A 27,916-nucleotide genomic window follows, 5' to 3' on the forward strand; every position below is an offset into this window, starting at 1 on the left:
ATCAGTACATGGTATACAGTACTATACCTTTTTTTGCTGGGGAGCCAAGGGAGGTGGCCCGTCCCCGTCCACCTCGTGCCACAGAGGGCCCGCCCGGCAGTCCCGCGCGCGTCCCGCGGGGACAGGAGGTGTTCCGCTGTTTGTAGGCGCCTCCTGGCGCAGTCAGTGACGTCCCAGGTGCACCTCTGCCACCGGGGCACCTGGGGATTGTGGTCTCGGTCTGTTTGCCGTTTCCCAAACGGCGCTCGGTGAGAAAAGGAAAGGTGAGAGTACTTTGGCACTCTGCCGGTCCCCCTCCCGTTCAGGTGCAGGTTGAAGTATTCCCTAGCAGGTATTCAACAGAAACTGCAGAGGACACACCCACCCTTTTCTGGCCAGTAACCCCTCTCCAGTCCAGGAATGAACCTTGGTTACATTATCATGACTGGATAAGTCTGTTCTGTTATATTCTGTCCTGGAGAGACCAATTTGTCAGTCACCATGGTGACACTTGCACCTGTATCTAACAGTGCTTCCACTCGGTACCCATTAATATGAGGCGGTTGTCTGTACTTCTCTAGATTATTGGGCCAGACAGCCAGGGCAGCTACATCTACCCCAAACTCAGACTAAAGTAGCTTCAGTGTGCTCTCTAACTTGGTCAGGGCACACCCAGAATCCCGGAGTCTCACCACTGCTGTGTTAACTGAGGGAGCATTAGAGAAAGCCTTTCCAGTCAGTGCCCATCATTTCTGCAATGAAAGTACCAAGCCTTCGTGGGATCCCATTTTTTACCCTGGTACCCATCCTTGGTTTGTGTATTGTCTGGGGGCCAACATTAATGTACCAGTTTTCGGTGGCCTTTAGTTGGGCAAACTTAAGTTTCTAACAGGGACCCAAGTTGCAAGCCTGGCTACTACCCTCTGCCTCAGACCTGATATTAGATTAGTTGGGACCTTTTCAGAAAGATAGAAAAAAATCTAGCAGACTATACTTTTGCAAGGCCTAACTGTCTAGGAAAATTTTAAAAATTCTAAAACAACTTGACTGGGAGACTAAACCAAGGCCCTAACAGTACAGTTTAAACAATTTGGATAAAATCGACAAAATAAAAAAATAAATCCCTTTTCAACTAATGTCAATTGCGGATCTACTTCGTGGAAATCACCTTTTGACCAAGTGGTATCAGCAATGCAAAGTCTTTAATACCACCACTGAACCACCAATGTAGGATGCTAGCTCTTTAGATAGTGGACAAGAAAGAGGTAACACTATGTAAAGAGTCTAGAAATTCCAGTTGGTTCACAGAGGCACAAATGATAACCTAAATACTCTCTTTTGTGGAAGTATGGGCAAACAGTTGGGCTTAGCTGAGAGAAGTGCTAAGCATTTGGTGACATACGCAATAAATGAGACACTACAGAATTAATCCGAGACCAATTTAGAAAAATACTTTTTTTTTAATATACATTTTAATACCAAGAACTTTGTTATCAAGTAAGTACTTTTTAAAATATCGATTTTAGCAGGTAAGTAAAATGTTTACTTAAATGAGTCTTTACGCACATTGCTGTCCTATGGGAGAATAGGCATGTATAGAAAACGGTTATTTGCGTTTTTGTTTCTTCTGGTCTCCTTCGGGATTTTGGGGCGTAGGGGGCCTAAGTGCAAAGTACCACCAGCAGTTTCTTGTTACCTGCACTGGGGCATCTAGGTACAGAGGTGATGGACAGGTTGGTATGATCTGTGCGCTACACCAGTAGAAATAAGGGGGGCCACCTAGAAATAGGTTGCAGGGGGCGACTTGGGAACAAGTCCGGAAGCTCCAAACGGGGGCTGAGGGCAAGGGAGTACAGTTGGCTTGTCAGTATCCGTGCTGAAGCGCTCGGCGCCGAAAGGAAACGTTGGCTGTGCTCTGTGTGCCTTGGAACCTTGTGATAGTCGGTCCTGCCAGATGATAGGGCAAAATCAGGACAGCTGGGCAACTCTCGAATTGGGTCTCTGAAGTGATGATGTCCCTCGACGGTGGCTTGGTCTTTGAGTCGTTGGGAGTCTCAACTGGACTCACAGTCTCTGCTTGTTGCAAAGGGTGGCAGTCTCTCAAGGTTCTTGGAAGCTGGTCAGCTGGAGGACGAGTTGCTGGGTCAAAATTGTCGAGACTTAGTGTGGTAGGCAGGGTTTGGCAACAAAGGTCCACAGCAGTCTTTAGTTCTAGCTTTTTCTTGCAGCTCTCTGAGTCCTTCCCTTCTTGATCAGTCGAATCTGAGATCCTGGTGTCAGGGGTGCCGCCTAAATACTCAATTTAGGGGTGTTAAAGAGAGTGACAGGTAGAAGCCAATTGGGCTACATACCTTTAGGGTGGTACTAACCAGAGGGGGAGGGGGGGGGGGGGGGGGGGACACACACGCCTACTAACTAACTAGTTTTCCTACCTGTCCTGGTGCGAGATGAGGCCGGGTCAGGGGATGGTATTTCACCTGTCTGGAAAAGCCTTGGATTGCATATCAAAGGCGGCAGATTCCTTTAAGCCTCCTGCCTTGATATGTTGATCACCATCCTGCTCGGAGGCGGTGACAACACCTACAGCCAGAGCATGCTTTGTTTCTGCCCTAAGATTGTGCAGGCTTTCACATGCAGGGGGTCAAAAACCTGTCAGTGGTGGCAGGATATTCTACACCGGTCAGCCAGCACACTAGTAGTCAGTAGGTTTTCAGGCGGCACCTCTAAGGTGCCCTCTGAGTGCATGCATTAATAAACCCAACACTGGCATCAATGTGGGTTTATTAATACGAGAGATGTTTGATACCAAACATCTCTGGTTTCAGTGAAGTCATCATGTAGCTGGGGAACTCGTTTTCACCAGTGTCTAACCCACAGCTTTCCAAACTTTTCATGTTGGTGACACACCTTTTTGTGAAAAAAATGTCAGGGACACGGTAACGCGAGGAAGGGCAGCGAGCGCGAGCATTTAATAATGAAAACCTGAGGACTCTCCTCACTGGTCTTACTGATACCTGTCTGATCCAGACGTCGACCATGACGGATTGGATTCGAACTTCGAGGGCTTTACCCCGCCTTCGCATCGCGCTGTACAGATATCCTAAATAACAAAAAGATTGCCAGTACTGATAACAAAGGGTGATTGACATGTGTTACAACACAGCACCTGAAAATTCCATTCAAGACTGGGAGCTCGTTAATAGCTTTTATTATTCTCTTTAATTTTTGTCAACAAAGAGCGAATGGTTTCATAAAAGTTCTTATTCAAAGAAATGAACAGCTAATACATGCTAGGGACAAAATAAAAGTTAGGGAATCATTCACCATATCAAACATGTCACAGGCATACGACAGTCAAACATTCATGGGTGGTAAGGGAACAATGGACTAAAAAAGTGCATAGCGTACAGTATTTACAGTGAAATAACGGGCACAAAAACACGGGAGTATAAGAGAGCCAAAGTCTGCAAAGTGATTGGAAAAAGATATCACTAGGAAATTATTCAAACAAAAAGTACATTCCTTTGTGAAATTCAAATGTTCTTAATCTTTGTTCAATTAAGGAGGTAATGTACAGGGGATAGTGATAAGCGGCAGGGGAATTTTTTGATGAGCTTATCACCCGTGCAGACTACGGTGTGGCAGGGGCCTACGCGTTTCAAATCCCGCTGGTCTCGGGGGATTCTCTTCAGGGCCTTTAGTTGTCTCTAAGAAAAATGAAGAAAAAGGAAAGTTTGTAAGAAGGAAGTTTACATTCAATTGATCAACATCAGATTCCTCACTCAGGTCCCACCCTCTCCTACACAGGCTTACCAAGGGGCAGATATGCAACCGTGTAATAAAAGTCACAGCGTCTTAGCTGGAAGGGGTAATCTGTACCTAAAACAGTCAAGACAAACGCAGATTCAGATGGAGGACTAATCGGAGTGGCTAAAGTGTAAGAATTATAAAGGCTCGATCTTACCTACCTTATTAATCAACGGGAAAGCTGTACTTGAATTAGAGTCAGAACACAGGGAAAGACGGACGTTTTACCTATAAAGTAATAAGCAAGCGTATGGTCAGAACGGGTTTCCTCATAGTAGTGAGCGAGTGGTTCTAAAGTGTCGGCAAGAACTCTTACCTACTATCATTAGACCTTAGTTTCGGTGTGCGCCGCCGTGGAAATATAAATAATGGCACGCGGTCTATTTAGAAATAATAAAGCAAAGGCTTCAGTTTACAACGGCCGCCAGAAGATACAAAAGTTGCTGAGTCAAACTAATAGCGTTTCTTACCGGAATCACTGGGGATTCCAGTTTTTCAGGTCCTTTGAATTCTTTTTAAATAGCAAGCCGCGCCTCGCGGACCACGCCTTTCATGAATGATTGTGGTAAGCCGCACTGTTTCCTCTAATGATTTGTAAAAGTACTGGCGGCTACAATCTTATTTATTCATATGGACTCCCGTTGGTTCCTTTTCAGACTTTCTAAACAACCAAAACAATTTGTTGGTCCAATTCAATTCCCCACTGGATCCCCAGTGATTCCGGTAAGAAACGCTATTAGTTTGACTCAGCAACTTTTGTATCTTCTGGCGGCCGTTGTAAACTGAAGCCTTTGCTTTATTATTTCTAAATAGACCGCGTGCCATTATTTATATTTCCACGGCGGCGCACACCGAAACTAAGGTCTAATGATAGTAGGTAAGAGTTCTTGCCGACACTTTAGAACCACTCGCTCACTACTATGAGGAAACCCGTTCTGACCATACGCTTGCTTATTACTTTATAGGTAAAACGTCAGTCTTTCCCTGTGTTCTGACTCTAATTCAAGTACAGCTTTCCCGTTGATTAATAAGGTAGGTAAGATCGAGCCTTTATAATTCTTACACTTTAGCCACTCCGATTAGTCCTCCATCTGAATCTGCGTTTGTCTTGACTGTTTTAGGTACAGATTACCCCTTCCAGCTAAGACGCTGTGACTTTTATTACACGGTTGCATATCTGCCCCTTGGTAAGCCTGTGTAGGAGAGGGTGGGACCTGAGTGAGGAATCTGATGTTGATCAATTGAATGTAAACTTCCTTCTTACAAACTTTCCTTTTTCTTCATTTTTCTTAGAGACAACCAAAGGCCTTGAAGAGAATCCCCCGAGACCAGCGGGATTCGAAACGCGTAGGCCCCTGCCACACCGTAGTCTGCACGGGTGATAAGCTCATCAAAAAATTCCCCTGCCGCTTATCACTATCCCCTGTACATTACCTCCAAGGAATGTACTTTTTGTTTGAATAATTTCCTAGTGATATCTTTTTCCAAACACTTTGCAGACTTTGGCTCTCTTATACTCCCGTGTTTTTGTGCCCGTTATTTCACTGTAAATACTGTACGCTATGCACTTTTTTAGTCCATTGTTCCCTTACCACCCATGAATGTTTGACTATCGTATGCCTGTGACATGTTTAATATGGTGAATGATTCCCTAACTTTTATTTTGTCCCTAGCATGTATTAGCTGTTCATTTCTTTGAATAAGAACTTTTATGAAACCAGTCGCTCTTTGTTGACAAAAATTAAAGAGAATAATAAAAGCTATTAACGAGCTCCCAGTCTTGAATGGAATTTTCAGGTGCTGTGTTGTAACACATGTCAATCACCCTTTGTTATCTGTACTGGCAATCTCTTTTTGTTATTTTGGATACTGGCTCAGCCATACTGATTAGAGCCAACCCTTAGTTGCTTTTCGGTACAGATATCCTGGCACGGATGAATTGACACTCTATTCCGGCCCTCGATTGGTGCCCACTTTTGTTATTCAGGTTTTCATTATTAAATCCCCTCAATTTTCGTTGTGCATGTGGTGCCTCTCCTTTCTAAGTGATACATATCAGGAATATTGTTAGAAGACCCTCCGTATCCGCGAGATATATTCGTTGCCGACGGTTGGCTGTTTTCAAAGTCATTTTCTATTTGTGTGTCCTTTTTTATAATAAGACGGTCACCTGATGAAGGCTTACAAGCCTAAACGCGCGTAGTGCCCTTATCTACCGCTTTGCCTCCATCGTCGTTCATGTGTCTATTCACGGTTTTGTCTCTACTGTTTTCTAGGTCTCATGTAATGTATATGTCTTATTATGTGGTTTTAATGAAGATTCATGGTGTCGTTTTGTAAATAATGAATTAGATCTTGGAAACACAATAATATGAAATAAGCAATAATTGCAAAATAATTTTTTTATCAATAAATAAAAATACAATAAATATCTTGGATCTAATTTGATTAGTCTTTTACATGTGGGTTATTAAATGGTTCTTTATTTAATTGACATTAGTGTGCTATAACTTGTCTATAGACCTTTACCTAAGTTAAGACACTTTCCTACATATTACTGTATAAATTCATATAAAAAAGTACTTACTTGAAAAGATCTTGGTATCACAAATTATTTTAAAGAAAGGGTTATTTTTCTAAATTGATATTGGAATTATTCTGGATAGCGCGTCTTATTTATTGCCTCTGAGTGCAACAAATGCTTAGCCCTCTGATAAGCCTCGTCCACACTACCAGAAAAGAGAGCATTTAGTGTTATACTATTTGCCCCTGTAAACCATTAATTGTTGCCAGGACTTTTTACCCAGTGTACATTGTTTTGGTTCACTATATAAAGAGCCTTCTTTCTACAGAGTGCGCATTTACAGCTCACTTCTTCCCTGTAGAGGGTAAAACAAACAGATTTTACAAGCAGGATCCATGCAGTGTAACGGGGTCTAGTTATCCAATGGGAATCTTTATGTGATTGAGAGTATCCAGGACAACTTCAATTATGTGGCAGGGAGGATCAAATTATGTGGCGAGAAAAGGCATATTATGTAGCGCAATAGGTCAGTTCAGGGCAGTAATACTTCATTCAATACAGTGATCAGCAACGGAAAGGTGACCAGTTACGTTTTGTAAAGGGAATTCAACTGACTGCAACACAAGTGTCAACATCTTTCAAAACATTTGATGCCTTTGAGCTACAAGTAAGATTTTAGATTGAAATCAGTAAATTACACTGCATATGTGGCAAGTGCAGCAAATCCCTAGTTGTGTGGAAAATGCAGTAGCCGCAGAATCACATAATTACAGTGGCCGGATTGTAACTCACCTGTTAACCCCTTCGCTGCGGCGGCTATTCCGCCGCAGCGCTAAAGGGGCGGGGCGGCCGCGCGGCCGCCGCATGCTGGTGACAGAACCGCTCCGTCACCAGCTACAGTTGAGCTGTGCTGGTGACGGAGCGGTTCCGTCATGACCCGCCCCGCTCTTTAGAACGCCCGCGCAGGCGCGAAATCAGCGCCGCGCAGGCGCGGCGGCCGGGCCATGACGGAACCGCTCCGTCATCAGCACAGCTCAACTGTAGCTGATGACGGAGCGATTCCGTCATCAGCATGGAAGGGGTTAAATGTGCCTATAAAGGTCTGTGTAAAATATGGAAAGACATTATGTTTTAATGGTCTTCATTATTTATAGTTTGTATGACAACTAGGATTGTTAAGCACAAGTTTGTGCTTTAGTTTTTTTTGTGTTGTAAATTCTTTATTGAGAAATTAAGGTACAGAAATAAATCCAGTACAACATAATAGACCCACGAGGGTCCAATGACATTACATATATAGTATAGCTAACTCTGGCCTATTATAATCATAGAGTAGGGTAGACATAATAAATTATGGAGCGAACAAATGTATTTAAAACCACTAAATTATTATATGTATAAAACCTGTAATATGGTATACATTGGAAATGATGCAAGATCATAAAGGATAATAAATACATCAATAAATAGACAAATAATTGAGAAAGAAATGAAATTGATGAGAAATAAGGTGGGTGAATAAATGGAAAAGTGAATAGATAGGGGAGTGAAAAGAAAAGAAAGAAAAGTGATGGTCAAAGTCATCTCTCTACCCAGTAAGAAGAGTTAAGAAGTAAAAATAAAAGGGGTAAGGATGCGAGAGGAAAGGAGGATAGGGAGAAAAACAAAAAGAAAGACAACAAATGAAGAGTGAAATAAAAGGGGGGGATATCAGATAGGATGATGAGAGGAAAATAATTGAGAATCTCAGAGAAAAGAAGCTTCTACTTGTTGAAATGTTTCTTCTTGATCCTGAAGTTTATATATAATACGCTCATGTGATGCGGTTTGAATCATTGCAACCATCCAGTCCTCTATAGAGGGAGGGCTAGATGATTACCACAATCGTAAGATACAGATTTTTGGCTGTAGAAAGTGCAGTATGTAAAAGTCAGCACTCATGACGTGAGATGATAGATGTATTCCCCGGATCATGCAATAGAATAATAAAAGGGGTAAGAGGAAGTCTGAGAGGAATAGTCTCCTTAAGTTTATATCCTATTTGTGTCCAAAAACATTGTAAAGAGAGGCATTCACAGAGTATATGAGGAAGGCCCGAGTTAGTTCAGAACATCTCCAACATTTAGAGTGCGATAGTAGTCCTGCTCATTGTCATTTCAATGGTGTCCAGTACCAGTCATGTAAAGTTAAAAAAAAAAAAACAGAATATGCCTCACAAGTGTTGTTATCTTGGGCTTCCAGTATGTCTGGCCAGGCATCTTTGTCTATGGTAATATGTAGGCGTGCTTGCCAATTCACTTAAAGAGCTTTAAGAAGTGGTTCTGAGTAGAGGTGATTAGTTAAAGTGGAATATAGTCCCGACAACTCCCTTGTGTCGACCCCAAATACAGAGATATTCCAATATCGGCAATGTTTTTAATGTCCAGGGAGGAGAACGACATCTCCTCAGGCAATGCTGTAATTGTAGATGCTCTGGTGCCTAATCCAAGGAAAGGTCACATTCTTCACAAAGATGATAACATTGTACTTGTGTTGTTCGTGTTGTGAAAAAAAACCAGTTGAAAAATCTTTTAAATACTCCCTTTTCAATAAACCCAGCAAGACTATCCTGCTGGTTAACATCATGTAAAGAAAGGCAAACTGATAAGCACATGCAAGATGTAAAAGTAAAAATTAGGTCCAGATTGGTCTTAATCTTAAACTACTTTGAGAGATTGGGATAACTCACCAGTAAACAGATGGGGAAACTTAATAGGCAGAATCACAGCCTCTTTAAGTGCTTCTTTTGCCCCTTCGAGACCTGCAACATCATTCCACTTTATATTCGGCTTCTCTATAACAATGGCACCTATAAAGAGAAATCAGTTTAATAAGTGCAAACAAAATAATGTTTGCTTTTCTTTGCAATGCGATATTTAACTCAATTGCATTTTATCCCTTCACCTTTGACAATGATTTTGAAAAGGCTAACTACAACAAATCCAACTACTACTAGCTGAATTTAAAATGTTATAACAGGTGTACAATTAATCCGAAGGCGGTTGCACAGATCAATAAGATGCCACTGAGGATATAAAGGCAGAAAAGTACTGAAGAGATGGAGTTAGCAATTAAATCAGTTCCCACCTCACAAACTATGGAGGGTGTCAGAATTTTTTTAATTTACATATTGTTTCCACAGTTTGTAATCGTAAAACCTGCTACTGGCAGCTTTTGGACTGCCAGTACATATGCATTATTTTAACAATCTCCGTCTCAAATGAACTAGCAAGGAGCAATGTTATATTAAAGCCTTAGGATCGGTTAAGTAACTACAAGAAGCAGACTTTGACAAAGATATCAACCCCGAATTTCAAATGAATACACAACTGCACAGTGCAAGTAATTCAGGTTGTGTAAAGGGTGTTTAGTAGAAATTCTCCAATTGATGGAAACACTCTATGCCACACCCCAGTATCACCTTTATAGATAAAGCTCTCAGGAGAAACAGGGAATCTCCAAGTGATTTCTTTTGACCAGGCAGAGAATTTCTTACCAGGTATTGAAAGTCTCTAGGTCTGACCTGCCAGTGAACTTGGGAAGCTGAAAGTACTTAATAACAATTAAACAAAAAATGGACAAGGATGAGAAATAAGGCCTTAGGTGGATGCAAGAATGACGAAAAATAATGAAGATAAGTTATATCCTTTTGTACGTGTGGGAATGTTAAAGTAACATGGACAAGTGGCACAAAAATATTGTTGTGCCGAGTTTCCCTCTGTTCAAATTCTCAATAATATACATTCTGCACTTCTGAAACATGCCACACACAAAATTAGGATCAGTATATAACAGCTGTTACTAGCAATTCTGTAATGATGAAATGTCCACAAGTGATGAAGTATTAAAGAGATGCTTTATTCCAAGTTGTATAGAGAGACCCCACCAGGAGTATCCAGCATGGTGCTCAGCCCAGCCAACTGTAAACTCCCAAGCAGAACACCAACATTCTGATAGGTGCATCACATGAACATTCCAATGGAGGTAGAGAAGGATAGCATAGAGAATACCAAGATACCACATTATCCTCTTCTTAAACAGAAAACAAAAAGCTAAAAACAGCAACGGAGAACGGGGAGGAAATGAAAACAAGTGAATTGAGCAAAAGCGGAAAAAGGAACAGCAAAGAGAAAACACTCATAAAAAGAGAACAAAGAAAGAAGAATGGAAAAAACACGTATAAACCATCCTCTCTTCTTACACCATATAAACCATCCTCTCTTCTTACAGAACTTTAAAAATAAGAAAACTATGGAAGGCAATAGAAAAGAGAAAGAACAAAAGAAACCTTCATTTCAAGAAAAAGGAAGATGAGGAAACCTCATCAAAACACTATTACCTCTAAGCAAATTACAATTACGTAATGCAAGAGATAACAGTGCAAAAAGTTGCAATACAAATACATCAAATCTGAACATATTTGGAATAGAAAGTAAAAAGCACATAAATATCTAAATATGTGAATGTAAAACCTAGACTCTTAAAAGTAACTGGTAAACTAGCATATGTGAATAAAAACAAAAAACATGCCCAAAACGCTAGACAAATAATGCTATAGGACTGTAACCCTAGCATAGCTCCTCTGAAGGAGACAAAAATACGCACACCCAACAGGGCATAAAACAAAAATAGACTAGGTCCGTGTGGACAACTGACGTGGTGCCAGGTGGGACTAAAACCCACTAGAATAAAATGGGACTGTAACCCACCGCAAATACATAGAAATTGCGCAAGTAGGACTAAAACCCACTGCAAGCAAATGGGACTTGAACCCATAACAAAAACATTGCAAATTAAACAAACGGGACTAAAACCCACTGCAAAAACATCTAAATTACACAGATGGGACTAAAACCCACAGTAACTGTAAGCAAATGGGACTGAAACCCACAGCAAATGTAGCAAACACATCATGCCAACTGGCATACTGGGGTGATGGGACTCAAAACCCACCCCCAACACAAAGGAAAAGAAAACATGTTTATAAAGGAAATGGGACTAAAAACCCACCCCTATGCTAACAGCTAAAAAGTACAAATTTTATGGAAACTTAGCATACTGTAAAAATACACAAAAAGCAAATAATTCTCATAAACCTGTTAAATAAAACATTTTACAATGAAAAATTTCATATGACCGTGAAGAAAAAACATATTCTTTACCCCCATTTCTTTGTTAAAGCTTGTAATAACGCAATGACAGTGCCCGTCACCGGAATGAGGTAGACAAGCAAGATTTATTAACACAAAACACTAATCCTTTAATATCATTGGTGTGCCTGTCACCATGTAAAAGTGGAGGCAATGTGGAGGCAACACCGGAGCTCGATCCCTGCCCCCGAGAAAAATATCCATATTTTATAATAAAGAACGCACTGCGGTTTCGCTTCCCATTCTCCAGCATTTACATAAAGGAAAAGAACAGTACCTTAGATTTAACACGGCTCTCCGTTGAGAATGAGAGTAAAATTTCACATGTCCCGCTGTCTGCTGCATCGCAATGACTAAACAAGTGAAAGGGAAACTCTGAATGACGTTGCAGCACTGGGAACAACAGACGTGATGTGAGAAGTCCCAAAGCAAACATGGCAGCACGCACAGCGACGCAAAGCAGGGTGGCTCACGGCGCTTCCCAACACCAAACCACAACAGAAGATCCGGCAGAGAAGACGGCACGTCACAGGAGCTCCTTTGAAGACAGCAGGTAAGAGCGTGCACAGTGAAAGACACGCGCTGAATTTTAAAATGAGGAAAAGCAGTTGAACTGAAGATGGCTTCAGTGGTTCAATTTTCGCTCGATTTATGCTCAAAAACCATGAAAATAATGTACAAAAGGAATCTCCACAAAAATTATTAAGCTTTGGTATTACTTGATGGTAAGCGGGTGAAACAGGCAGAACACCACCAAACCTCGTGGTGTATTCACTTGCACACAAAAAATTCCTCTGGGCAAAAACTTTAAATAACTTAAATTCCAAAAGAGAAAAGTCGCTGCAGCACAATGTATCCATACATGAACAGTCACAGGTATTCCCCAGAAATATTAATGTTCACTCTCACGTGACTGCACAGTACAGAATGAGCCAGGAGCAGAAAAGATTCAGGTTTAACCCATTAGAGGGCACAGCTCCAATACAGCAAAAACTAGAGTCTCCTTGTAAATAGGACAACATGCAGAGTTGGCAAATATAATGCTTACCCTCATGTGAGGATACAGCGTGAGTCCCAAAGTCAAAACAAACAGGCTTACCCATCGTGAGGGCACAGCTCCAACTTAAAATTTGTAGACTCACTGGTACACAGGACAACTGCCAGACTGCTGTGGGCGACCGATTGTAGGTCACTGGTGGGGTCATGCTGGCAGTTGGGGTAGCTTTTCTTGTTGCAGGAGGTCCTTTCATAATTTGTAGTTTTCTTTGTTAATATCTTCTAGTTTGAAGTACTTCTTGACCTGACAAAAGTAGGTTCTTTTTTAAGATCGTCGCCAATATGTAATGATAAAATGTCCACAAGTGATGAAGTATTAAAGAGATGCTTCATTCCAAGTTGTATAGAGAGACCCCACCAGGAGCATCCAGCATGGTGCTCAGCCCAGCCAACTGTAAACTCTCAGGCAGAACACCAACATTCTGATAGGTGCATCACATGAACATTCCAATGGAGGTAGAGAAGGATAGCATAGAGAATACCAAGATACCACAAATTCTTACCAAACCAAAATGCTGAGGCTTTGTCATGCATTTTTTAAAAACTGAAATACATTATTAGCTAAATTACTCAATGAGGAACCAAGAGATTTTAGTTGCAAATGGGTCTTCTGCACTTAAGTGCACATGTTCAGGGCAAATCACCATCTGTCTGTGCCTAAACTAAGGAGATGTTTTCCTAATAACAAAAACACTGTATCACTAAATCATCTTTATGGATGAAGCCATCACCAGAAACAATCCAAAGTTACGAGGACATCTTGTAGTGATTTTTTTGGACTGGGTAGAGAACTCATTAACAGGTACGGACATTCTGTGGGTTTGACCTGCCACTAAACATAAGGAGATGTTAGTACATGCTAAGAATTAAACACAAATGCACAACAAGGATCGGAAATAAAACCTTAGTTGGAATCAGGATATATTAAAATATCTAAATATCTCACAGCTCTGGTAGTAGAAATTCTTACCACAGCAAAAACGCTGAGATCTATAATCCATTTATAAAACTGATATACATAGTTTAGTAGCTAAATTGCTAAACTGGAAACCTAGAGATCTGGTTTATAATAGGGTCTTCAGCACTTAAGGAAAAATGCAGAAGTTCAGGACGAATTACCAATGTGATCAAAATTGGGAACTGTCTAAGGTAAATGTCAGTAATGTAAGAATCTAACTATCTATTTCTGTCTCAATTACAAGTCCCCACACTCTTCTCCCCATCACATCCTAGTTTCAGCATCAGGTCGCAACCAGACCCTGAACACCATAATGATCATCTTTTTAGTGCAATCGGCTAGCAAGAGTTAAAATGCTGCCACAAGAAAAATATATTTTTCATATTTAGGATATTCCTAAGGATTTAAAAATATGAGCTGCAAAGGTCTTGATAAAGGGAAGAAAAACATCTAAAAAGGATCAACTGAGCTGGTGATGAGAAATGCTTCACTCACCTTCAGAGGAAAACTGTCTTAGAAAATAAAAAACTACTTTGTTAAATTGTACAACATTTGAGGGAACATTCTACAGTTCGATTTGGCCAACTAAAATGCAAGGAGAGAAAATTGCGACTTACGCGTAACAATCGCTTTGTAGCTTATAGTGCAACAACTTCACATGCTTTGCACACTTGAGTGTTTTTCTTCAAAGTGAAGGTTTAGGTTTAGGGGGTGTCGTGATTCCTTCCATGAAACCCACGATACACTCAAACAGACACCACATCAGATTGCATTTTCTCATTCATTTGACAAGGAAGTGTAGTGATGTGAAGCTGAACAGTCCATCTCTACTGATGTAGTGTAAAGTGTCCTTAAAAGTGAATTAATATAAAAAATGGCATACACTGAGCTCGCAACCGAAGAGGTGGAAAGGCGTGTGTGAATCTAAAGCACTACAATCAAACACAGTTTGCAGCATGTGCTGCTGTTTAGATCGCATGCTTTGCACAGACTGAAAAGTAGTGACCTTATCACACGAGCTCTAGCAGAAGACATTTGCAACTAAGAGACTGATTTAGAGTTTGATTGACAGAAAACTCCACTGTAAACATCTGTCCATCAAACTCTTCGTCCGCCTGCCTCATTTAGACATGGATTGACCCTAAGCTTTCAATCGACAGAAGGCTTTCCTCTGATGGCCCAACGCAGATCGGGCTGTGAAGGAAGGGCATTAGACTGTCTGCCCTACTTAGACGCTGTGAATTCCTTTTTTACTGACAGTCACTCCAACAAAACCTTGGTGATGACAGGAAAAAAAATAATGACTCCTCACAGCCTTAGTGTGTGGGTCATTAATTTTTTGTTTTTCAAAAGCAAGCTCCCACCTTGGGGTGTTAAATGTTTGGTAGATGACAGGAAAAAAAATAATGACTCCTCACAGCCTTAGTGTGTGGGTCATTAATTTTTTGTTTTTCAAAAGCAAGCTCCCACCTTGGGGTGTTAAATGTTTGGTAGATGTCCTTCAAAACCAACAACGGATGTCCATCCCATTTCTTACATCTGAGAGAACACCTATGATGACAGCTCTTGTCAACGTAGCAATGTAACAGCTGGGTCGGCAGTGGCCTTTAAATTTGGGGGACAGCAGTCCATCAGGAGGGCAGGAGGCAATGTCCTTCACCACCCTGACAGACTGTACTCTGTCCACCAAATCCTAAATCAGGCCAAAAGTCTTAAGGATATTTTGCCCGACTTGACTTAGATGGGCATAAATATCCACAGAATAATGCTTGGTAAAAGGGCAGTTTGGAGATTATGAGGCAGCTTTACATAAATCTGTATGTGGCAGATTGCTTCGGAAAGACAAAGTAGCTGCCTTTTAATGAGTGGAATGTGCCCTAGGTTCAAATGCAGAGTGTATTGTGCATTTAGTTTACTTGAATGCACTTGACAGTTCATCTAGCATGGACGCTTGGAAGCAAAAGATTAATTAGCCTGCGACCATCTATTGAAGCTTTTAGTTTCACACATATTTCACAGTCCGGCCAACGGATGTAGGGTGCAGACATCTTACAAGTTGTTTTTCTTTAAGGAATTATTTTTGTCCAGATGATGCAATACACATCAAGGCCATTCGGGAGAAACTTTAGGTTCTTGTACCCTTTCTTAGTGCAGTTGGATAAAAGGGTCCTCAGCGGTTTGCGCCTGCTACTCATTAACTCTTCTCAGTGAGGTAATGGAAATCAGGAAGGCCACCTTCCAACAGAAGAAGAACAGATCATGAACTCCATAAAACTTTAAGACTACTATGAGGTTCCATATTGGGACTGAGGAAGTCCTTGGATGAATGACTTGTAAAGACCTCCTTGAAGGACTTGACCACAGGAAACCTAAAAAGGGACAACGGTCCTACGTCTTGTATGCAAACTGCCACTGCAGCTCAATGAAGCTGAACGGAAAGGTATGCCAACCATGCCTGGCTTCCAAAGATGCAGCAAAAACGCAGAATACCCTACAATAATGTAGTAAGTGGGTCTATGTTTTCCTAAACAGTAGTTGGCAAAGCCTTTTCACTTGGTTCAAGAACAGGCATGTGTGGAGGATGTGCGTGCCTTGTAGGAGTTGCACACACTTTTCTGGAAGTTTGAAGTGCCCACAGTATAAGTCCATCTTCCTTTGATTTGGATGGCTAAGTCGTCTCCAATGCTGCTTGAGAAGGTCTGGTATCTTTGGCATATTTTCATGTGGATGGATTGACATCTATAAAAACAACAAATATGGTTCTCTAGCCCAAGTTGGGACAACCAGAATGAGGGTCATGGGTGTTGCCTCGTTTTTCTCAATGAGACTAGGATCTGGGAAACTGGAGGAAAAGCATTCACAAGGATCCCTGACCATTTAATCTAAAATGCAATGACCCCTGACTGTGGCTACCTGGAGGTGAAATTTTGTCACTTTGAGTCGTCGATGGTGGCAAACAGATCAACCATGATTGTGTCCCATTTTTGGATGAACTTGCAAAGCACTTGGGTAAATTCATCTCCTATTCATGGACTTGTTGATGTGTTCTGCTTAGCAGATGCACAAAATCACTAACTTCCCAGGGAGGTATTCTGATAAACTGAATGTGACTGAATAGTCCAATGCCAAACCTTCTCAGCCAGAATTGACATCTGGGCTGAATGTTGTCAGTTTTGAGGAGTACGGTTTTCCCCAGAACGAGGATGCCTGAGTGACAATTGGATTGCTGTCAGTTCCAGCAAGTTGATCTGTAAACCCTGATGATCATGCGTCCAGGTACCTTGGATTGTCATGCGTTCGTTGTGTGCCCCTCAACCTGTGAGAGAGGTTCTCTTGGAAATGGTCATCTGCAGTTGAGGGTTACAAAATGGTCTGACCAGTACCAAATTCTTCTGGTTCTACCATTTTAGAGGGCCTAACACTGGGCTCCACCAACATTACATCCTCTCATTGGGATTCTGCTTGCGACTCACCAGGCACACTTGTAGTGGACATATCTAATTTTGCATGAGGCACAACTACTATGCAGCAAGCCATCAGTGGTAACAGTTCCATTACCATCATAACTGTAATGGGACGTGATGCCTAAGGAAAAGAAGAAAACAAATCAGCAACCTTAAAAACACCATCACAATTTCATGTTTTGTGAAGGCTTTCCCGGTCACAGCATTTAGCACAGCATCTAGAAAGGGCTGGGTTTGGAGAAGCTACAATTTCTCGTTGACTTGGAACCCCAAGTGTGAACACCAAACACTGTGCGTTTTGTTTGTGCTAGGCACTGCTACAGACTGCTGCTTTTTAACAGTCTGCCTTCCATGAATGCAATTTGTAAGACATTGGGTTGTTTATTAACTGAGGTGTGAGCCCTGGTCAACCAGTAACCCTAATCCTTGTCAGGGTGAGGCACAGGCCAGCCCTAAAATAACCTGTGCTCAACTCTCTGGCACCTTGCAGAATAGACTCACAGATGGCAGAGTCCAGATGCAAGGTTGCTACAAGCCGGTTATGCCTGAGACTTCAGTTCAGGAGGCCAGAGAACTAACCCTTGGAGTCACTCTGGGGTTCTGGGTTGAAGAGATGCAGTCCTTCTCAACAAGGCAAGAAGGCAGCAGTCCCTTCAGGTCAGCAGGCCAGCACAGAAAGACCTTCTCCCTGGAACAGTATCCACAGGTCCAGAAGTGTACTGAAGAGTTGGGGTCGGAGGTCCAATATTTATATCCAGTGTATACTTTGTAGTTAGAGAAGCTTCTAGAAGTTTCTATCCCCACCCCCCCCCCCACCTCGTATATATGTAGGTAATCCCCTTTCTCCCTGTCCTGATCCCAACTTGTCTGGGGTCAAAATAGACTAGTGACTCATGGTTCGGCCCTCATGAACTGTCATCTACCCTGTCTGGCCCGCTCCAAAATAGTGTAGTGAATGGTATGCTTTTGGTTACAGTGGCTTTCCCTGATATTTGTTTTTCTCCGTGTCTTACCTGCTAATGGTATGTGACCTATTCTGTGGACGGGTGCATGTTTTCACATCTGGAACCGCTACTAGGCTAGCCGTGCACTCGCTGACTTAGATACACTCCCATGAGGTCGCGGTGGGGTTTGATAAGACTTCCGGGACATTGCACATGGGGATGCATATGTAACCCGCGCCCACTGACTGGACGCTGCGGAGTCTCACGATTTGATCCGAAGAAGCAGTAAATCTTGTTATATTGGGAAACAGATGAGTTTCCCTTATCAGCATTTCTTTTTTTAATAAATCGCACCCGCTCTGTGTGTGGAGGTCACGCTTCGGTGGCATCCCCAAACCACATGCAACTGCCTCCCGTATTGGTTGGTAAAAGATCGAGGAGCTGGTTATCTGGCTGACGTTTAAACACAGAACTGTGAGTACACTTGCATGGAGCGCTTTTGTGACAACTGGGCTAAACAAATATTAGCACACTCATGGAGTGCGTTTTCAGCGTGAAAGTAGTACAATAAAATTGGCCACCGCACTTCACAAATTGCTTCTCTTCATTATTGGATTACTAATGCACACAAAGTGGGTGACATTCAGAAGACAGCACTCAGTGAGGCCTTAACTGAGTGCTGATCCTGGACTAATGAAAAAACGTACCATACCAGGGTTATTATTTTTTATGTTTCTCTCCAAATGTTTGAAGGGAGGGGAGAGGGGAAGGGGTAGTGTGTATGTGTGTTGCATTATGCTACTATAAACAACTGTGCCGTTCTAGAATCCTTGATCCTGGGTGGTTAGAAAGACCCTCCTGCCTTCGTTACTTCAGCCTGCACCAAACACCTCAACAGAAGCATATACACTCATCTCTTGTTTTCCAGGTAGATATCGGGTACAACGGACGGGTGGGGTTACACTGGGTGACAGATATGCTTACGAGGTTACGGAACTTGTTCTTCCATATTTAAGGTGCAGCAGCATACACATAGATGGAATACCACTTCTGGAATATAATAGACCTTCTCCCCAGTGCCCAAGCCTTTTTCATGGTCCAGTTGAGACACATACACAAGTTAGTGGAAATGGACAGGGGAGTTGGTTTACATCATCTCCGCGAGGCCACACCGTGGGCTCAAGTCAAGTTTTGTGGGGTCTGACAGTGACAGGCGCTTTGAGAGTGCTCAGAGAGCCTTTGTGATGTGAAAGTGTTGTAGGTGACAGCTCCTCCCCCTTTGACCCATTCTGTTAAACAACGATCTTCATTTTCTCTCACTATCTAGGAGCAATACACAAGAACCAATTGCCAGCCAAGTGATGTGACTTAGGATCGGGCTGCGACCACCAAATGGCTAGGACAAGAAAATAAGAAAACATACCCCAACTCAGGCTCTCAAATGATGAAAAACAGGCATCCACCATTTCATTCACTATCAAGATGACTTTTGCCCCTTAGCTAAAGGAAGGACCTAAAGAAGGATTTATGAAAAATGTGTCGGAATGGCCTCATACACCCCTGTCTGTCATGATTCATCATTGGTCATCCCGCGCCTAACAGGAAATTCTCTATTTATGTAGTGTTTTATAGAGCGCTAACCAGACCCGTGAGGGTATCGGAGCGCTTTACAGAAGTATCAGGTTGGATACAGAACCAAGGGGGGGGGGGGAGAATCCAGGGATAAGGAAACAAATAAAAACAATATATGGTAAAACAAACAAACAGTCATAATATTCGACTACTCTAAGGGATAGGAACATAAACAATGCAGTAAAACTAGAAAAGCAGTCTCATCGCCCTGGAGGATTGTTCAAAGTGCAGGGTGGGTAATATAGGGAAAGGCAGCCATGGAATAGTGCCATGATATTAGGTAAAGTCAGGTTGCTGGGGTGAATGTAGCATGATCTTTAGGAGAGGAATTTTCCCATTAGGGACTGTTCAGGAATGTGTGTGCGGGATTGGGGATCCTAAGAGTTTAAAACCCCGTACATCTGCTATTTTGAATTTGATTATGTATTAATAGATTGTGTAGGGGTGATTAAAAGCAAACATGGGACACTTGAGGCACCATTATGTTGCCTGTGTCCTATTCAGGTTGACATGTTTCAGCCAAACAAGGGTCCGAGGCTTTCTTCAGGACTAGGATTCTATATTTTCACATTTGGACTCCCTAAGGATAGTGTCAACACTCACTCGGTGTTCACTCGATCATATTGTACCAGTTCCTAATTGCTGGTCAAAGTATATTGCCTTGTGGTAGGTTTACGGGCTTCCTTTAGAATGTCTATACATTCTTGTGGCAAGTTTAGGTATCCAAATTCTAAGACCTCAGGAGCCAAATTGCAAGGTTCATTTCTTTGGGATTGGGGTGTCTTCGTGACCCTATAATTTGTGTGAGAAGTTCCAGCTTGTGGTGAAGCTTCTCGTGTGGAACTAGGGATAGTTCCAAGAGTGTTAAGAACCAGCGCTAGCGAACCAAGGTTGTCGCAATGAGTATCATTTTTGCAGTAGTTTCCTGCCCACCAATGGAAGTAGCAGGAGAGGTGGAAAAGCGTAGACAAACATCCCTGACCAACTGATCCATAGAGCACTGCCCTTGGAATGTTAGTGTGGATACCGGCTTGCAAAGTTTTGCCATTTTGCATTTTCTTTGGTTGCAAACAGATCTATTTGTGGAAACCCCCATCTTTAGAAGTATGGTAAAAGGACTGTGTGGTGGAGTTCACATTTTTGGACTTGTAGCTGCGCCATGCTTAGAAGATACGCAACTTGGTTGCTTGACTCCGGGACATGTTCTGCTAGGAGATGAACATTGTGGTGTATTGCTAGGCTCGATATTTTCTTTGCTAACTGAGACAATTGGAGAGAATATGCCCCCACCCCTGTTTTTATACATAATTATGGTCGTACTGTCTGTTCAAATTAGGACAACTTTGTGTAGTAGGTGAGATAGGAAGGCTTTCACTGCAAGGTGAACAGCTTGCAACCCTAGGTGACTGATATGGTGATTCCTGTGTTTGGAATCCCATACTCCCTGGATTTTTAGGTTCTGGAGATGAGCTACCCAACCTGTAAGGGAAGCATGTGCGGTGAAAATTATCTGTGGAACTGGTCTTTGAAACAGCCATGCTTTGTAAACATTTTGTGGATTCCACCATTGCAGAGTGGTGTGTGGGGCTGTCTACCAACACTATATCATGAAGTTGACTCCGCGATTGTACCCAGTGACGAGAAAGACATTGTTAGAGAGGTCTCATGTGTAGTCTGGCATGTGGGACTATTGGGATACAGGATGCCATAATTCCCAAAAGCTGTACCAATGTTTTGGCTGGTGTAAGAAGCTGGCTCTGTATATACACTATACCTAAATTAGGTATATTGTGCACACATTCCAGTGGAACCTCAAAGGTAGGCAAAGGTAAAAGTAGATCGCACCTTACTCTCCATTTGTGGTAGCGTGGGCAAGCAGTATGGCTTTATCAGAGGGTTGTGTTAAGCATTTGTTGTACACATTCAATTAGCAAATGATGTCACACACTCAAAGACTGAACTCAGGACAATTTTGTTGTATAAAAATAGTTATTTTATTTCTAGAACCAGGCCAAGCCTGGCACAAGTAATTGAAATAAAAAAAAATCCAAAATCTCATGCAGTGTTTAAAATTGAATGCAGGTTTAAATGCAGTTTAATTGAAAACAGGTAAGTCAAAATATCGCAATTACTGTACAGATTACTCTTCAGTTACTTTTTAGATTACTTTTTAAGTTACTTTTTCTACTCCGTGTGATATGCAGAAGATATCATACTGGGACATTTCCTAGAGAAAAGGTAAGTAAAATCAGTTTTGCACACTTGTTTTCAGGTTTCCTTACAAATCAACTCCACACTTTGAACATATTTCAGAGAAAAACAGTCAATGTATTCCTATGGAGAGAAATTACATTATCGGTTACCATTTAAGTACTCAGTCTTTGGGGTTGAGTGTCTGGGGTTAGGACAAGGGTTTCCCCAGGGTCAAGGATGCACTCTTGTCTCACCCTCAGCAGCACTAGGGCGGCCAGGTGCAGTGTGCTGAGGCCCAATGTTATCCAATGAAGGATAGGGGGCCCTCGGTTTGTGGATACTTAAGAGCAGACCACAAGGTTGTGGGAGCAAAGATCCTGGTGTTAGGCACACGGTAATGGGGGATCCGGTTAGGCACACAAAGTGCACCCGCAGCGACGGTTGGGTGCTGTTTTGGCGTTGGTTGCCCTGTTCTCAATAAGGATTTTCGGTTTTGGTTTTTAGCTGCAGGCTGACTCCAGAAGACTTACGGGAGGAACCAACAGCTGGGCAGGTAAGTTGGGGGCTCGGGGATGTAGGTGCACCTCAGGTTCTTTTCTCCAGAGCGCATGGCAGCTTGATGCAGAGGTGTCTTTTGAGGTCGTATTTTACCTTACCGGGCCACTCGCGTTTGGGGGGGGGGGGGTCTCGGTGCAGAGGCTGCAGGCGATGTCAGGTAGTCCTGGAAGGGTCAACCCACGGACTCAGACTCTGGAGCGCTGGGGGACCTCGCTGGGCCGTGGGCCACTCGAACTCGGGCCAAAGGCGACGGATGCAGTGGTGGTTCCAGGCGTCTGGTTTCTTTGTCCTCAGAAGGCTCAGAGTCTGTTTTGGGAGTTTCCTTTGAACAGAGCAGCTGTTTACAGGAGATCTGGTCTTTGTTGAAGGCTGTCCGTCGTTCTGGAGGTCGCTGGCTGCAGGACAAGGCGGTTTTTGGCGCAGGATCTCTGGATATTGCAGACGGACCTGTAGGGCTGGGGCCAAGTCAGTTGTTTTCTACCGTTTCCTCCGCTGGGCGTCATCTTGGTTCATGGCTGCCCCCTAAATACTGTATTTAGGGGTCGTTTTAGGGGTCTCGAAGTCAGTAGCCAATGGGCTACTGACCTTAGGGTGACTAAACCCTTTGTGTGCTCACCCCACGTGGAGGAGAGGGCACAATCCCTAATCCTGATTGGAGAGTGCCTGCCATCTGCAAGATGGCAGGCACTGAAGAGTGGGCTTCACCTTGCCTTCCCCCACCTGAGGGGTGGGGTTGGCAGAAGTGGGCACACCTTCTGGGCTGTGCTAACTTTTCCTGCCTGTCTTCCCGCCGAAAAGGAGGGGAGACAGGAAGGGGGCCTGCTCCTGATAACAGGAGATGCTGAGGGTTGCATTACAAAGGCTACAAGGCCTTTGAAGCTCCCCTGTCACAGATGGCTCTTCCTGGCCTGGGGGAGGTGTGAACACCTGTGCCCAGGAAAGTATTGATTTCTGGGTCAGGGGTCCAGAAACATGTCTTGTGGTAGCAGGCTGGTGTGTACCAGTCAGGAACCCAGCAGAGGCTGATCGTTTTTCAGGGGGCATCTCCAAGATGCCCTTTGAGTGTATTTACAATTAAATCCCATACTGGCAGGGGAGACATTTGATACCAAACTTCCCAGTATTCAGTAAAGCCATTATGATGCTGTGGAGTTCGTAATGACAAACTCCCAGCACCATATACTCTTAATGGCATTACTGCACTTACAATGTCTAAGAATTGGCTCAGACACTGAAGAGGTACAGGGCTCATGCACCTGTACCCTCACCACTGGTACAGTGCACCCAGCTAGAGGGGTGGCTGGCCTATGCCATGGCAGTGGGTTGTAGGCATGGCGCACAGGGATGTGTGCCATGTCGACTCTTCACTTTGTTCTGCACCAAAACGTACGTGTGTGTGTGTACGTGTGTACGTACAGGCCCTCTAAGGGTGGTACAATAAGTGATGCAGCCCTTAGAGGCCCCTTCCCTAGCCACAGTAACCTTGGTCCCCATGGCACCTTTTACAAGGGACTGACATGTGGCCAGAGAGGTGCCAAGTGGGGGTACAAGGTAGAGTTTGTCAGAAAGGACATAGGCCCTGGGAACATGATTGGCAGGGACCCAGGGCACATCAAGTCAAAGTGCATCAGTAGTCTGGCAAAAAGTGGGGGGTGGTTACCTCCAACAGAAACCCAGCTTCCTACAGCTGGGATATAATTCCCCATTAGAAACTGTTGAATTAATGATACAATGTTGTTGATTCTGTTGGGATTTGGGCACACCAGTGTTGAATGTGTGTTGAGCATGGCTCCTAAATACAGCTGTATGATATGCAGTTGTAAGTTAGACTTTTCTAGTTTGATGGTGAATCCTAATTGATGTACAAGAGTCGGCGTTTGTCGAGTATTGTGGTTGCAAAGGTTGAGACTGCTTGCTTTTATGAACCAGTCCTCTAGATATGGAAACTCATGTATGTTGTGTCTTCGAAGATGAGCTGCTACTACTGTTAGACATTTTGTGAATACCCCAAGTGCAGTGGTAATCCCAAATGGAAGAACTTTCAATTGATAATGGTTGCCCTGAAATTGAAACCAGAGCTACTTCCTGTGTGCAGGAAGGATGGGTATGTGAAAATATGAATCCTTTAGATCCAGGGTGTTCATGAAATCTCCCTTCTGCAACAATGGAAGAATTTCCTGAAGTGTGATCACATAGGAGTGTTCTAATATAATGTAATGATTTAGTGGTCTGAGATCGAGAAGGGGGTGTAAATACCCATCTTTTTGGGGATAAGGAAGTATTGCGAGTATACCCATGTTCCTTGAAATTGTTTTTGAATCGGTTCTATTGCTCCTTTTTGTAATCAAGCTGCTATTTCCTGTTGAAGATGAATTTGATGGAGTATAGATAGTGTATGTTTGTGAGGTGGTAGATTTGGAGGAGTTGTAGTTAGTCCCAGACAGTAGCCATGTTGGATAATATCCAACACGCCTCGATCTGTGGTGATTGAAATCCAGATTGTTAGAAATTTTTGAAGATGACCCCGACAGGTGTTAAGTGTTCTGAGGGAATGTTGAAGAAGTCTGTGTATATTTTTACTATTTGAGATGCAGGTATAATTTCCCTGACCTCTTCCTTTAAAATTGTTTTCTCTATAGAATGTTTTTGGGCTAGAGGTTTGTCCCTGATTTGTAGATCTTGCCTAGGCAGCACTTGCGTGGTCTCTTCGAGACAAGGAGTATCTGGGATATGGGCTTGAAAAATCGCCCATCTTTTTCATTGGTTCATGTGGCTGTCGTTTAGAGATGCTGGTTTTTCATTGGTGAATACACTTAGTAGTCACTCCTTTTGGAATTTTTTATCCTCCCATAAGGACTGGCCCTATTACAGGTGTTCCTACTATTCACATAATTTATACTTAGCGAGAACTTTTTTTTAGTTCACCTGCCTCTAATATATTAAAAAAATATTGAAAATAGTTACCATTTACTATGCGCACACCGGAGCAGCAGTTTAAAAGGACGGCTAAATAGGGTTTTGTGGCAATGTGTCATTTTCTATAAAAACCTAGGCCAGTCAGTTTTCTTCGGCACAATCAAAAACAATTCTGTAATATTGCATGAAAATGATTGTATATCTTCACATGTGCACATTGTTTTCTGTGTAAAATCTGTGACTGCAGTCATGTACATTTAACTTAAATTTGCAGACCATTGTGCCCTCATACATAACGTCAGCTACAGTAACTTTGTTAATTTTCAACAAAGATCGTGGATGGTGTACAATTTGGATGCTTCAATTTGTGCACCCGATGTGTTTGTAAATGCATGTGCATTCTGTGTGTCCCTGTCTCCATCCTGTGCGTGCAACCAGCTTGTCTTTGTATTGGACTCCTGTATGTATGTACCCTAGGTGTTACTATCTTACATTGAATGTGTTCGTGTTCATCCTCCGTGTAGATGATGTGAACACTGTGCCCTCAGTTTATGTGACTAGTGTGTGTGTGTCACTATCACCACCTTGTGTGTGGCACTGTCAGCGCTTTGCGCGTCTCATTATAACACTAGGTGTACTACTAGTTCTTCAGTCACAGATTTTAATTTAACCAGTAATTTCTTGGAATCATCTCCTAGCCACAATGCACCAATCTGTTTAATTAAATCGCCGTACTAAAAACCTATTATCCGGCTGACAGAGTCCTCTGGCCACCCAAATCTTGATACTTGCACCATATTTTTGTCAGTATGTGCATGCATACGGATGCTCTCTGCACATATTGTTTATTTGTGTATGTGTAACTGCTGTTCAGACTATGGAATTGCTATTCTTCACCCTGGTAGATGTTTTGTATGTCATTGTACACACACACACTGCATGTTACTTGTTATAAATGTAGTTTTAGTGTATGCTTCCATTTGTATTTCGTAGTCTTTATTCTCTGTGTATAACTATTTTTAACCTGTGTGTGTCACAATCACCACGCAGAGTATCATTGTCTGTTCCATTTGAGTTTCGCTGTTTCCAGATAGGCAGTGAAAGTGACTGGCTGTGAATGTGATGTTACATTGAACGTATAGTACATTTAAAAGTACTCTGCACTCCTTTCTTATAATAATTTTGCAGTATTACTGCCTTCCCAATTTGTAGAAGTCCGTGCACTCAGTTTCATGGTCTGTATTTTGTGTAAGAATACACACCCTCTTTGGGAGTGATTCGTGTGTGGACACCGTCTACTGCCTGTGTAATAACAGAGTGATGTTGCTTATATTCTTATAGCGTGTATGCTTCCATTGGTATGGCATTCTATCACTAACAGAGTCCGCTTCTCTACAAACCTGGTTTTGAAGGTTTTGTTACAGATCAAAGTTACATTTGGTTTATAAGGTGTCATAGCATATTTGTATTTTTGTTACTGCTTACATTTGGTGTATGCTGCTCATTGCGAATTATAAGGTTTAATGGGTGTGGCCGGAGTGCTTTTCCAAAAGCTTGGTGGGATCTACATTATTTTGGCTTGCACACTGTCCGCCATGGTGTTATGTGTGTGTGTGCTAACTGGAGTCAGCGGGTCTTGCTAACAAGCAGTGATATCCATGACCTACCCAGACTGTGTACAGTGCATGATTGGCTTTCTGCTTAACACACTCTGTAGTTGGTTTGTGTTTCTTGTACTGGTGTGGTTGCATGATTTGGTGAGCCTGAAAATAACCAATATTGCATATTTGTGCTATGCTGGAATGTGGCTATTTAGGACCATTAATAAATGCCATACAAACCACTTTCATGTTGCTGATTATTCCATCATACATTTGAAGTACGCATTTTGGTGATACACAGTTCAGATCAAATCCTTATGCATTATTATTTGCAACGCCAATAGCTCATCCATTCAGTAATGCAAGACCTATTGCATTGGAAATGCTGGTTATATACTGCCACAGTGTCAGAGGAGGCGAATCTTGCACTTTGTTTATAGGACGGCCTCTGAAAGGACCCACAATATGTGGTTATTTGTAAAAGCCCAAATGGGTCCTATTGTACCTAGCTAATAAAGACTGGTTAATAGCTATGCGCAAATGATCAGATGATTAGGCACCTACCCGTTTTCCACAAGCATCTTTTAATTTAGATTCCTTGTTCGGAGGTGGTGCCTCTCCTAATGTTTGGGAGTTGGCCCTTTTCGTTGCATTAGACAAGACTAGGGAGTTTGGGGTTAATTGACCTATAATGTAGATAGGATGTCCCCTTTCAGCAGGGACTGGTGCAGACACACCTCCCGCCAGAGGGGATGAAGGAGCTGGAGGCACGGTTGTCGCTTGAAGAGATCCTAGTTACGCTGCGAGAGCTTCTTCGGGCAAAAGCGCCGGGGAGAGATGGGTTTCCTCTGGAATTTTATCAAACCTACTCAGAAAAGCTGGCCCATCCTCTGTTACAGGTATTTGAGGAGGCCTTTAAACGGGGAGTACTTCCCCCAACCATGCAGGAAGGAGAGATTTGTAGGCTTCTGAAACAGGGGGTGCCAATCGGGACCCAGCAATTAACAGGTGTTTTTTGTCAAAAGGGGTGTTTAAAATAGATTGATGAACCTCAGGTTAAAACCTCATAGTCCTAAGCCTGGCATGTCTTCTGAG

At 42.6% G+C, this 27,916-nt stretch overlaps 1 protein-coding gene across 1 annotated transcript in view; it reads right to left on the bottom strand.

Moving 5' to 3' along the window:
- VPS4B (vacuolar protein sorting 4 homolog B) overlaps window positions 1–27,916 on the bottom strand; it is a 516,916-nt gene that overhangs the window by 229,113 nt on the left and 259,887 nt on the right. Inside the window, exon 6 of the mRNA XM_086965223.1 lies at window positions 9,039–9,158. Coding sequence (XP_086821349.1) covers window positions 9,039–9,158 — 120 coding nt within the window. The remainder of the gene's footprint in view (window positions 1–9,038; window positions 9,159–27,916) is intronic.

This window comes from Lissotriton vulgaris, chromosome 4_1 (genome assembly GCF_964263255.1).
Source record: "Lissotriton vulgaris chromosome 4_1, aLisVul1.2, whole genome shotgun sequence".
In the NCBI taxonomy this organism is placed as follows: Eukaryota; Metazoa; Chordata; class Amphibia; order Caudata; family Salamandridae; genus Lissotriton; species Lissotriton vulgaris.